The sequence below is a fragment of the Sciurus vulgaris genome (genome assembly GCF_902686455.1).
Source record: "Sciurus vulgaris genome assembly, chromosome: 11".
NCBI classification, from domain to species: domain Eukaryota; kingdom Metazoa; phylum Chordata; class Mammalia; order Rodentia; family Sciuridae; genus Sciurus; species Sciurus vulgaris.
The window spans coordinates 85,503,910-85,517,750 of NC_136472.1; the positions used below are offsets into that span (position 1 = coordinate 85,503,910).

Genomic DNA, 13,841 nt, shown 5'->3' on the forward strand with positions numbered 1-13,841 from the left:
ATAAAGAGGATATATCAGAGAAAAGGGCAATTCAATCCTCCATAAAGTGAAAGTTCTTCAACAGGAGAATAACAAAGGAAAATATGACTTATAAGTCACTGTAGATACAGAAAATAATATAATAATACCTCAACCCTATTTCTGGATTGCCAGAAATTGAATTGTTCCTGTTTCAGAATAGCTCTATGACCCAAGAGGATAACAGAGTATAGGGAATAACAAGACAAAGCATGCACTGAGAAACCATTGAGATGGTTTGGTTATTTATGATAAAGTAAGGCTCTTGCTCCCAGTTTAGATTTCTGAAATGTGGTGGTGATTTCAAAAGCATATTGTGGACATCAGCATCAGTTCTTTTCCTTGGCTACAGGGAATAAGGTATTGTCTCTGTTTTGCTCACTTTGGAATATTAGGGTTTGGCAAACATGGCCAGGAAGCCTAAATAGCCACAAAAGAGGGAGACAAGCATCTCAGCATGTAGAGTTGGTTCTCATTTAGGCTCTGTTGTCTAGAGGAGAAATCTAACAATACCTTCCTGGAGAGTCTCCATTCTCATCAAATAGGATCATATCTCCAGAAACCCCAGTAAAGTTGGTTTTCATCAGGGAGTCCAAAAGTTTCCGCCCATCAATTGGCTTCATTGCATCACAGAGTCCTGCGTAGCCTGGGCAAAGGGACATCTGCATGTTGTGGAGCCCATAGGCCATGGAATAGATGGCGTTGATCACAAATCCCATTTTGGAATCTTGAACATGATGTGTTCTCAGGGTCAGAGAACCTGTTGAAAAACAAATCAGGTATTAATTTTGGAGTTTAATTCTACCATAAGTATATCCATGGATCCTGAATAATCTGAGTGCCCTGGAGCAACTTGTCAGGCTTTGAACTGGAGGCAATGCTAGGAACAGATGCCAACATATTGTCCCAAACATTGTCTTCTATTTTGAGACTTTCGTCCCAGAACCTTGAAGACAGATTTCAGCTCCCAACAATAGATTCACTTCCTTCAGTAACTGAACTCTGAGGATAGGGGTACGATAGCATTGCAGTGCTGTATAAGAATTTATCTTAAGGAGAGATTAATTTTCCTATTGTCAGCTATGATAACATACTTTCTTAGATTAGAAGTCCACAACAAATCTCCAGCCTCCAAACTATAAAGTATTCTTTACTGAGAAAATTAGATCCTCTACCATCTGGCCTCAACTTACCTATTTGATGATTTATCACCTACCATTTCCAGTCTCAAACCATATTCTCTCCATAATGGGCCTATTTTGAAATGAAGAAACATAGCATTTAAATGCCATTAAGTCATAATCAAATCAATAAATGTTTATTGAAATCAGAGTATAAATAAAGTACACAATTGGTGATCTGGGGGGAAAATAACAAAGATGAATTAGACACGGATTCACCACTAAAGAAATTTGTCCAGTTATAGTCCTTTCTAATGATTTGCTGTATTTCAGAAGGTTAATGCATGGTGAATAAGGAGAAGAGAACTAAAATGTCAGGAAAGAGAGATAAGAAAAAACAGTATAGGACTTTGGAATATTCTCTAATTTCCATTTGAAAATTATTTTGCTGTATGGAAAATGGAATAAAATTGGTAAAAGAGGGGAAAATGTTTGGAATACTATAGCAGAATTCTGAGAGATGATGGTGGTTTAGTCCAGGGTAGGATTTTGAACCTATTTTGAAAGCAGAGGAAATAGGATGTGCTAACAGATTGGATATAATCTATTAGGGAAACAGAGGAAGCGAGAATGAGTCTAGGTTTTTAGTTTAAGTGCTGATGAATTAAAGTGCCATTAACTGAGAAGTGAGAATCAGGTTGGTAGGGGTGGGGAATCCAAAATGCTGTTTAGGCTGTGAAGAAGGGAATAAGTTGGTTGGCCAATGTTATAGACCCAGGCAATAGATGTTGGTGGGTTTTTATTTTGTTTTGTCTTGTTTCTCATGGTGCTAGCAGTAGAGAAGGTGGGGGGTGTTCACATTTAAGAAACATTTGAAAAATAGAACTAACATGATTGATTGGTTCGATCTATCACAGATATCAGACTCCATGTTGAATTCTTTATCGTGCTTTTAAAGCTTTATTCTCTATGGTTCTATGTTTTGTCATCCTCTAATTCTATACTCTTTCTGTGTTTCCAATGCTATGTAAGTGAGAATTGCTTAACACCACAGGGATTGTTTTCAGTGCTACACCAATATTCACTCAATTCTTATAACATCCCAGATGTAATAAAACTCTTTTTATGAAGGAAATGGGCATGGAATGGTGAATTAACCCAATGCCACATGGTTACTATGCAGTGGAAGTAGGATTTAGAACTAGACAGTCTAGCTCCAGAGTGCATGCCTATAAGCAGGATGCTCAAGGGCTTCATATGGATGTAGTATCATATATTTAACCAATCCCAGAGTTCCTGCTAACTCCTTGCTTGAATTACTGCAGTAGTCTTTTTTCAAAATTTTTTTAGTTGTAGATGGACATAAGTTTATTTTTTAATGCAGTACCAAGGATTGAACCCAGTGCCTCAAATGTGCTAGGCAAGTGCTCTACCACTGAGCCACAACCCCAACCCCAAGCAATAGTCTTTTAACAGATTTTATTGCTTTTACTCTTGACCTGCTCTAAGTAATCTATATATATTCACAATGTCAATATTTAGAGTGGTCTTTTTAAAGAATAAAACTGATTTTGTTAGTCAATCAAAGCATCCAATTACTTCCATTCTGGTGATGACAAAATTATACCTACAAATCTTGTCCTGGCTTTAATACCTTTATTATTCTGGCCTCAATTTATTTCTTCATTTTTATCTATTATTCTGTATGTCAGATATTCTGAACTTCTTGCATCCATATAATAGAATTTTCTCTCTTCCGTGTATCTGGGTTTCTATGCATTATACTCACACTACCTGGAACACACATTCCCTCAGATTTCCTACTTAAATTTTCAATTCATGTGAGCTCTAGAACTCTCTTGCTATCAGAAATTGTACAAAAACCTCCTCTACTCACTCCAGAATTAAGTTCCTGCTTCATTTTTCTACAGTATGGGTGCTGGTTTTCATCATAATGATGAACAACCTATAAAGAAATTGCCTATGTGCAGATTAGCCGTTAGCCTGATTTCAGGTTCTGCTTTCTTCTCTTTATAGCTTTGGTGGTGATCTCTTACTGGCTTCCAGTACTCTATGAACTTTCTAAAGTTGTTCACAGATATAGCCCTTGTAGTCAGCATAGCATGTGACACATAATTGGCATCACTACAATATGCTGAATACATGAATAAGAGCATATGGATGAGAGACTGCCTCCAAGAGTGTCACCAAATACCAGGTCTGTCCCTCAGACTGTCAAATCAGTTAAACAGAGAAATCATTTCTTTGTAGAACAGTACCTTTTTTAACAAAATGAAATAGCAACACTAATTTGCAACAGGATCTGTCAGGTGGACCAGTTGATCCCTTTAAGCTATTTCATGTATTTTCACCATCTAATAAAAATACATGGGGGAAATTCTGGTCCCATCAAAATGAAACACACTCTACTGTTTTTTCCACTGAATACAACTAAACACTCTGGGCAGAATCACTAGAATTAGATGAGCATCCTGAAAAATACATGGAAACAAGCAGATTGATAAAATCAAACTGTTCATAAAGTAGGCCTGAATTTCTTAGTCTTTTTTCTCTAATATTTTTAGATGTGGACTTAAAGCAGCTTAAGACATGGATCTTGTGCACTGCCTGCAAGCAGAAAATACTCGAAGTCCCTTATTTCTAGACTGAGAAACAGAAAGAAGGTACCTACAAGTTAGAGGGAATGGAATAAATTTTATTTCTGTGTATTTGTTTTTTCCTATCTTACTCCCTAGGTGTCCTTGCCAAAGATATAGTGGCAGGTGGTAATGATAGAGCCTGTAAGGAAGGTACCTATAACTTAAGGGTGGAACCCTTCTCTGATACCAAAGGAACCATGTCTCAAGCATGTGAGGAAATTCCCTGTTACTTTTCCACTTCCTTAGCTTCTTCTTATTTGCCTCCCATGGCAATCAGGAACAGAAAGTGTGAGGAAGAGGTAGAAACTAAAGTCTCAGTTCTAGCCAGAGGACCAGGAGATGGGTGAAAGAGGCTAGAAGCTGGGAAAAGGCAGGAAAATACTGGAGAGTGGGAAGCCCAAGAAAGAGATCCACGTAATGAGACAAGGAAATAATAGGAATTGCTATAGTTGTGTGTTATGTTGTAATAAGAAGCTGTATTTGGTATTTGCCTGAACTTGTAAAACTAAAGTAAAGGTGACAAACTTGCTGTGTGGCAGGATGATACTCCTGAACAATGTTGATATGAACCTTTATCTATGATTTGAGTGGTGGCTCCCAGTCTAGTCATGTTCTGGTCTTTATCAATGAAGACCAGAGCATGACTGTGTTGAAAATCACTACTTAAACCCCTGCACTTTTGGAGCAAACTGTCAGCAGCACCATTACCAGAGGACTCCACATTGCTCTGTCTCTTGACTGCCCTGGCTGCTATCCACTCCATCACCAATTGCTGATCAACTGTTGTCACCAAGGCCAGGTGACTGACCACCTCTCCCGCGGTGACTACTGCCACCCAGCCTCTGGCTTATCAGACACCCAAGGACAGCTAAAGACATCCTAGGAGCTGAGAGAGGCTATGGCTGAGAAGAATCCCCTCGGTCTTGCTAACTGACTTCTTGGCTAAGACGTTGCATTGAGTAAGTCCATGGGGATTGGACTTTAGGTGAACAAGGGAGTGAATCTTCAATGTATTTATGACATGCTACTATTAGGAATGTTAAGTTGAGTGTACATTACATGAATAAAATCCACTTGTTGGAACCAAACTTGATTCCTCTCTTACTGCTCGTGACAATCCTATATCATTGAATATAACTACTGGGATACTTCTGAGTTGTGCAGGCATGAATTTGACCTCAGTCAGCATACCAAATCCTGAGGACTGAACTATGTGACAGATTGCTGCACAAGTCCAAGAGTCACCACTTGATGAAGCACTGTGTGACAAACTCTGATAGCACTGAAAAGCTTTGGAAACTGAAGTGAAAATGGAACTGCAAACCAAAGAAGGTGCAAAATTAACCAAGTTTTTTGCTTGCGTTTTTCTTTCTTTTTTTTTTCCAAACCAATATTCTTCATAACATCAAAACAGCATGTGAGAAAAAAAAAAAAAAAAACAGCATGAAAATTTACACAACATTATATTTCAAATTTCCAGAACCAAGAGATGATATTGAGAGTAAGAGTAGCGTGCATGATCAGATGAGAATAATGTTAGGCTCCCACCAACTTTTACTGCTCTTCTGTTTACATTTCTAAACTCCCTGCTCTTGTTTGGTTAACACACTATTTGTTTAGTGTCTTAATAAAACTCAGAAAGTTATATTCATTTCCTTTGTTCTTGTTGCTTTGGCCCCAGAGAGAAATACTGGCTCATTAGTCAATTTATTCATTGACTCATTCAACGATTAAATTATTGATAAAGACATTTATTGAGTCCCCACAGTATGTCAGATTTCTGGATGCTGATGGTATAAACGTAAGCAAGATAGAACCTCAGTCCTCAATACAAAACTAACTCAGCATTTAAGTTTAAGTCTCAGTGATAGAAGCTTGTTAGGGTTCAAGGGCTTCATCTCATTAGGTAAATTTTAAAGGCCTGAATGTGTATCATAAGATGATTCATTTTAATCAGATTTCTTATCTACTAAACTATAGGAAAGATCAGCATGTTAACTAATTGGAATGTTAGCACTTCTAAGAACTAGACTTGCTTCAGGAGTCTACTTCTCAAAGATGATTTTTTTAAAGCAACTCTATTATTTGTTTATGGTGCTGGGGATTGAACCTATGGCTTTGTGTATGCAAGGCAAGCACTCCACAAACTGAGCTATATCCCCAGCCCCAAAGATGATCTTTTAAGGTTTTCATGGGCCAGGCCCAACCTATCCATGAGGGTCTGTGGCAACTCAAATTTGCCAACTGATTATAACAGTTTGAGGAGGCAAAAGGAAAGCAAAGAAGCTGCTAGCTGCTTTTCCTTTTTTTTTTTTTTTCTCCCCTTTGTTCAAAATGGGATTCTTGATTTACAGCATTTAATATTCAGGCCTAATTTTAGTATTGTTTAATCAAATCAGAAGCCTCCAAAAGGATTATCAGAAACTGAAACCCCCCATTCTGTGATTACAATTTAATTTTGTAGCCTGCAAAACATGTTCTTTGATTCATCTGGGGAACCAAAACTTTGAAGCTTAGTAGACATTAAACAAAGGGAAATAAGGCTGTTAGCAAATCAGAGTCAAAGAACATTTGAGACACAAAGGATTTTTAGAAGTATTTAGTGTAGAGGCTGAAAAAAAGAAAGCCCTTAGGCTGAACTTGGTCTGTGGATAGAATTATTATTATTTTTGCCTAAATGCTATTTTATTGAAATTTCATATAACCAGCTTTGTAGATTCTTGAAAAATCAGAAGATGTAACAACACTGGCACCACAGTCTCACATGGCAAATGCTGACTTTCTTCTCTTTTATATAAACTCTATGCCCACTATTCTCATCTGAAATTGTGACCTAGTTTGGTCCAATAAAGCAATTTTCCAGATGAGGAAGATGAGGCCAAGAGGGACAAAGAACTTCTCTAAAACTTACCTTTATCTAATGGCAGCTGCCCTAGATCCTTGTCTCCTAATTCCTTAAGTAGTGGTATTTTCATTTTGAAAGGTAATCATGATTTAAAAATGTTTTTAGCAAATGAACTCATGACTGAAATAGGTAACAGATTATTTAAGAAAAATAAAAAGAAACCAAGTTAATTATTGGTTTTAGCCCTTGTTTTAGGCACTAAAATACTTTCAGATTTTCCTCAGTACATACTGTGCACCCATTAGTAAGGAAAAAGTAATAAGAGGAAGGAAGGTAGAGGGGAAGGGATTCTAGCACTTTCTAAGAAAGTGATTATAAATATGGAAGATGCTCTTCCAAAATGAACTGTAGTATTTCAATAAAAAACTGCAGTGAAACAAATTCTCCCTTACCCTAATTTATTTTATGAATCTACTCATTCTTTATGCACATGGCAAATGGATTCCAGTTGCATACAGCAGATGACACAATAATTTGTTTCCTGCTGTGACAGAAGGGCAGAGCATCCCCTCAAACCAGAATTAATCTTTTGCCATTGTGCGCTCCCACAGAAATGTGCTTATACCTCTGTTACATCATGCAATACTTTCTGTCACACACTAGATTTATCTATGTGCCTGTCTGTGCCTGCTGCAGATTATGAGCTCCATGAAGGCTAAAACCATCATGCTCACCTAATATCCTCCATACTTCCTAAGACTGGGATTTAGAGTGGACAATCCATTCCTTTATTTAACATTTATTAAATACCTTTTTTTTTGAAAACCTCTACATATACAATGGTGCCCAGAGATCAGTTTGGAATAGACAATCAGTTCTCTGTGGATAGGGTACACATTGATCTTGTTTATCATTGTGTTTCCAGCACCTAGAACAGTGCTCAACATTATCTATAGTACATCAGGGATGCTTTGTATGATGGGTGAATGCATGAATGTGAAGTAGATTTATTGTATAGAACATAATGTAAAATGTGCCTGACAGAGGAATGAATAGTATTTTTAAAAAATGTGGGTAGTGTCTTGGAAGTATACATTCAAAATAATGAAATAAAGGACTGATTATGTGATCCAGATCTTGGAAAGAGGCTAGTGATATAAAGTAGGAAAAAAATCATCTATGAAAGGGCTGGGTTAATTGCTGACATCACGTAGGTCTTTTGTCCCCTTGCCTAACACTTTATGGGCCCACTGATGTCAGGTGGCCTGGAAACACCAGGAACTGGAGCTATACCCAAGTGCCTGTAGAGACACCAATTTCTAATGTCCACAGTGTTTTCTATTTATAACTGTGCCTGAAATGCAGGCAGTTGACCTCTAAATGCTCATGAAATGCAAATGAACACAGCAACTGCAGAAAGAAAAGCTCCCTTCAGGGAACTCTACAGGGAGTATTATATGCCTCTATATGCAGAACACCAAATTTTAAATTTAAATTGTGAGCACCACGAACAGCCTGTGGCAGCCTTCTGATGGATATGTTATTTCAGATAACGTATTTTCATTCACATTACAGTATTTTTTTTGGTGGGAGCAGGGTACTGGGGATTGAACCCAGGAGCACTCAACCTCTAAGCTACTTCCCCAATCCTTTTTATATTTTATTTAGAGACAGAGTCTTGCTAAGTTGCTTAGGGCCTTGCTAAGTTGCTGAGGTTGGCTTCGAACTTGTGATCCTCCTTCCCCAGCCTCTGGAGCAACTGGCATGGCAGGCGTCAACCACTGTGCCCAACCACATTACAATATTTTGAGGACCTTCCATAGATCCTCAAAATGAAGGAAGGATTTCACAGAGATGTCAAAGCTAGTCGTTGTGCTATTAATTGAAAGAATGTGTAGAAAAACCATGGCCTTCCAATATTTTTACAATATCAAGACCAAACTTCTAGACCAGATCTTCCCACTTGAACTTCCTTGTCTTATTGTCACTGTAACCATTCTTTTCCAGAAATTTTATCTTAACTGTGTATCATGCTGTTTTCCAAAGACTTTCCCATCTCGATCTGATTATCTTCCGATCATACTTTACAATACAGCCCAATGGTCACTTTACTGTGACCCTTTAACAGAGTTTCCCAGGTAGAATTGAATATTTTTTTTCAAGACTATCTCATTTTGAAAACAAGAAAAGTCATACTTTTTGTAGAGTCGTGAGAATTGGAGACAACACATATAGAAGTCATGTCCTCCCAATATGTAATAAGTAACCAGAAACTTGCTAGTGTTATTGTACGCGTAGTACAGTTTACATACAAGAGATTACTAGATTAGTCTGTGATATTTGAACTCCTCACTTTTGAAACTTTGAGAATTATTGCACTTGTTAATTCATGAAATATTCTAAACTTTACTTTTCTTACAATAAGGGATGCAAAAAAAATAGGTTCCATTAAGATTTTTACTTCTAATTAAAAATAACAAGCATGCTAAATGAGAACCCCATCTTTTATAAAAACCACTATAATGGCAATGAGGTAGAAAATTGAAAAAATGCATTACATTGCCATACACAAACCTACTGTGAAGACTTTAATCACAAAATGCAGAGTTCACAAATTTTACATATGACAGATTATCTTCTCTGATACAAAGACTTGATTAGGGTATAATGTAGATTCATGGAAGATGACAGACATTAGATCATTTCCATCAGAGTATTAACTGAGTGTGCTACTTACTGAAACAAGGGCACTAAATTCTTTATTATACATATTACTTTTAAATCAGTGCAAGGTTACTTTGAGCCATGACAATGAACATTTCTTTAAGCCATTTTATTCTGAAATATTTCAAAGGAAATCTTTGAAGGAGGAGATAAGGGAGAAGAACATGAGCCACCAATGCAAGACTCTAGGTGCTTTATATTCATCACCTATTTAATCCTCAAAAACTCACCATTATTTTCTGCCCATGTTTAGCTGAGGAAATTTGGGCACAAAGAGCTAGCATGAAATATTCAGTGGCATAAAGGTAGTAAAGTAGAATTTCAAATCTAGTTTAATTGAACTCCACAGAATAAACTTTCCGAAGCATACTAGTACCTCTTCTAGTTCCAAATAGACATAACAAGGTCACACTTATAAATGTCATTTTCCTCCATCTGAAAATGGGAATTAATCATTCATACTGACTTTTGAGGGTAGCACTCAGGAGCAAATGAGAAATCACACGTAAAATATTTTGACTAATGGTAATGGGTAATATTTATTGAGAAAGCATTGTTTTTTTTGTAGTTAACTATAGAAAACTCCTGTAGGCAGATACTATCGCTAGCCTCATTTTTTTATTTAAGAAATCTGAGGTTCATATAGGTTGCACAAATTTTCTAAGGACAAACAGATTGAAACACCCCTTTTTGAAAGCATTGTTAGCATCTGGAACACAAACCTTTTCAAATACTCTGGGACTGTACGAACATAGAGAATCGAGGAAGGATATAATCTAAGAAACTGGGCTCTGACACATTAACTCCTAGGCTTAGCTGCAGCTCTACTTCACTCCAACATATATGTCATTAGGGTACCTAACACTGCACCTTCCAATGCACTGGCATTTATTAACGTATGTCAAAGTCAAGATCCAGTAACACGTAAACCAGAAAACTAAATTTCCTCAAGGTTAGTCAGTGAGAAAATGATTTTTACTGCTTCATGTAGTTCTGCAAAACTCCAAATTGGGTTTAGTGGCAGGCATTTTCTCAACCTAATGTTTTGCATTTACAGCCAATGGCACAACATAATAAAAACATGATTTTAGAGACTTGGATTCAAATTATAGCTTTTCATTTATCAGTTGTATGTTCTTGGTTGGGCAAGATAATACACTTGTTTCAGCTTTAGTTTGTTCATTTATAAAATAACAACCACCATAATATTTCAGGATGAAGAAAAAGCAAGTGAATGAAAGAGCAAGAGGGAGTATGAACCATTTTATAATTATAATAGGCTAATATTAACTTTTAATGTACAGATTTGAAGATGGAGTCTACCAGTTCCAAAGAACTGAGCTAGTTCATTCTAATCTAATATTGATCTATGGTGAAGCAATTCAGAATTGAGCCATTATTGTCTTTGAAAAAGAATTCCTAAATTTTAGCCTTCAGGTTACTACTGTTGGAGGTCAAGGTGGGATCCGGCCCTTAGGTATGTTAACTCTGGTCACTCTCCAGATGTTTTTACACTGTGTCTGAAATACTTCTCTTCCCTGATTAGTCTCTAGGATTATTTCAGTTAAAAAGATTGAAATGGAAATTTGTGGAGTAAAAAAAAAAAAAATAAATGATTCACATACTCTTCAATTATAAACAATCTTCTCTAAATTCTAAAATATTATTGTGTTTAAGAACAAGTAACAAAGATAAGTTGTCATTTACATCTTATATCTACCTTATCACTGAACCCAGAATTAATGACAGGCAGTTAGGATAGATAGGTGATCAGGTAGAATGGAGAAAATGGAGGCCAGTTTGGATCTGAGAAGTTGGAGACCACCCCTGGGAGATTGGAATATCAGTGTCTCCAGAGCTTTTTGATCATCAAGATTACCTGCCTATCCTACCCCTCCCAAAAGACTGCAGACAGGGAATTTCTAATTAATGCCTCCTGGGCTGCTACCTTCCTGGATCACTCCATTTGGCCCTTCTTCCTGCCCATGTGCTTCCCACCTTTTGGACCTTGAACCCAACCCACCAGCATCTCCTGGACCTTGTCCTATAGGCAGGAAGGAAAGAGATAAGTGGTGGGAGAGAGCAGGAGAAAAAGAAGACTTTAATCTATAAAAGATGCAGGGAGCTATCACTTCTTGGGATACCAGAATACCAGCCATTGTTCCCTTCTCCCTCTCAGGAGGTTTGTTACTACATTTAAATAAAACCTGCTCTATATGCTTGCCTTGGCATGCTTCTCTTATGTTCAAACTTCAGCATTTCAGGAAGCAGACAGAACTCGTCACAGATAATCAGTGATATCATCACTCTGAATACATTAATTTCATTGGATATATTGATTTCATTATAATCCAGAGCTTAGCACAAGCTTCAGTTAGAGGGGAGGTCACCTACCTCCTGACAATTTGTCTTTAAATTAAAATGTAGTATGTATTCATTTACTCATTCTGTAAGTATTTGTTGAATGCCAACTATATGTCAGAGCAGTTCTGCACAGTATTCAGTAAGTGTATGTTAAGCATGTAGTATATTCTAAAATCAATAAAATTAAGAGTGGCAGAGAGAGCACAAGGTTTAGTTTATTTGGAATCATACAGCCTAAGATTTGAGATTACTTTGCCACATACTAGCTCTGTAATCTTGAGCCAGTCACTTACACTCTCTAAGCCTTATTTCTTCTATTTTTAATAAAAAGAACATTAATAGTAACTATCTCATAAGATAGATAGAGCATAAAATATGATAGGTTAGGGAAAATAAAAGTATAGAGCTAGCAAGCAAGTAATTGCTTATTAATGTTAATTATGATGATGACGGTAATGAGACCACTTATATTATAGCAAAGTATTAAATCAAGCTTCAGTAATCTCTGTAACTTGAGTACATAGAATTCAAATTCCCACTTGAATTTTGATGAACTCTTCATTTTACCCAGATTATGGAAGGCTGTATAATTCTTTGATTGGAGAAGTTGAAGTAGCCTTATCCTCCTGTGTTCTCCATTTTTCCTTATTGCTAAACAATAAAAGTAACCCAGGTTCAGTAAATTGGAAGCTCCTTCTCAATAATTCAGTGAAAATAAAGTGAAGCAAAAGAATGGCCAGTATTTATTTACAGTTAATTTTAAGATGGTGTCCAAATGCAGTTATATGCTTGCAGAATTGCTAAAAACTGAGTTTATTTCCTGGAAGCCTAGGAAGCTGGTCCAGTTTTCCAAACATGGTCCTTTAGCTACCAATGCATCCTGTGAAGACTTGACATTCTTCCGAATAGTAATATTTATTTATATTTATTTAGTTAACTTAATGAAATCAAGATAAATTTGGTTCCCAAGGATTGCAACAGAAATCCATGACATGAGTCAAATTGTCATTTGGAAAAGCAACATGTTATCAGCTGGATAACTATTTACTAATTACTAAGTTCCAACTCAACTATTAATTTTTATAATAATTAGTGTTTTGGCTCCATTTAATGTTCTGTGGGTTTGTATACATGGCTAGAGTCCAACAGAGGCAAAATATTTAAATTTATATTACAGTAGAAACAAGGACCAAAAGATTTCCTTAGCCAAACTATATGAGAAATAAAATAAAGATGTCAAATTCAGTTCAGTGCTCCTGCATTCTCTCAGCTGGGGATAGCAGGTGCTTTCTACCTCGAAGGCTGATTTCACAGGGGAAAACACCTTCCAATTACCTGTGACTATTTGAATTTGGTAATTCAGTTGAGAGAAAGAATTTCCAGATGAATATCCTTTTCTCTCTTGTCTGCTGAATGAACTTAATTAAATATTGCCTGGGAGCATAAAAGGAAGCCTTCGTCCAGGTCTGCTTCTGTACTTCCTCCAAGGGAACTGAGAAACACAGGAGGAAGGAAGAATGGCAACAGGGTAACTGGAATAAGACACTGAAAATTTCAGGCATCAAGGGAGCCCTTATTGCAGAAAACTTACTGCATTCATCTGAGATGATTAATTAAAGTACCAGTTTTGTTTTCTAGATCTTTCCACATGATGTCCAAATAGCTAGCTTCCCAAGATTTAAAATGTCCCCCTTTTCCATTTCCCTCTAGAAAGAGAGATGAGGTTTTATGATAATAAACTGGTATTATTGCTAGAGGATATAGGAATATAGAATCCTAGAAATCCTCTGCATGAAGTTCATCGAAAAGACAAAGTCTTATCAAACTTATTCAAATCATTCCAACGATTTTGGCATAAAAAAAACTTAAATTCAAGGGACTTATTTCCCCAAGCTAGATTCATTCCGATACCAGTAAGACTTGGTAGCTCTACCAGGGACAGATTTAAGAGTTTGGTCAAGAGAGCCAGGCTTTTTAATTTGCAGGCAAGTTGGTTTATTATTCTGTATTCACTCAGAGAAAGGGAAATGAAATGACCAGACCTGCTCTCAGATGAGAATGTGTCCAACTTTAGTTTACTTTTTCAGGAAGAAGGCGGCAGGGGGGTAG

At 36.8% G+C, this 13,841-nt stretch overlaps 1 protein-coding gene across 4 annotated transcripts in view; it reads right to left on the bottom strand.

The window, feature by feature from the left end:
• GRM5 (glutamate metabotropic receptor 5) overlaps window positions 1–13,841 on the bottom strand; it is a 458,976-nt gene that overhangs the window by 90,862 nt on the left and 354,273 nt on the right. For all 4 annotated transcript variants that reach the window (XM_079105535.1, XM_079105534.1, XM_079105536.1 and 1 more), the window contains one exon: window positions 532–778. In XM_079105535.1, coding sequence (XP_078961661.1) covers window positions 532–778 — 247 coding nt within the window. The remainder of the gene's footprint in view (window positions 1–531; window positions 779–13,841) is intronic.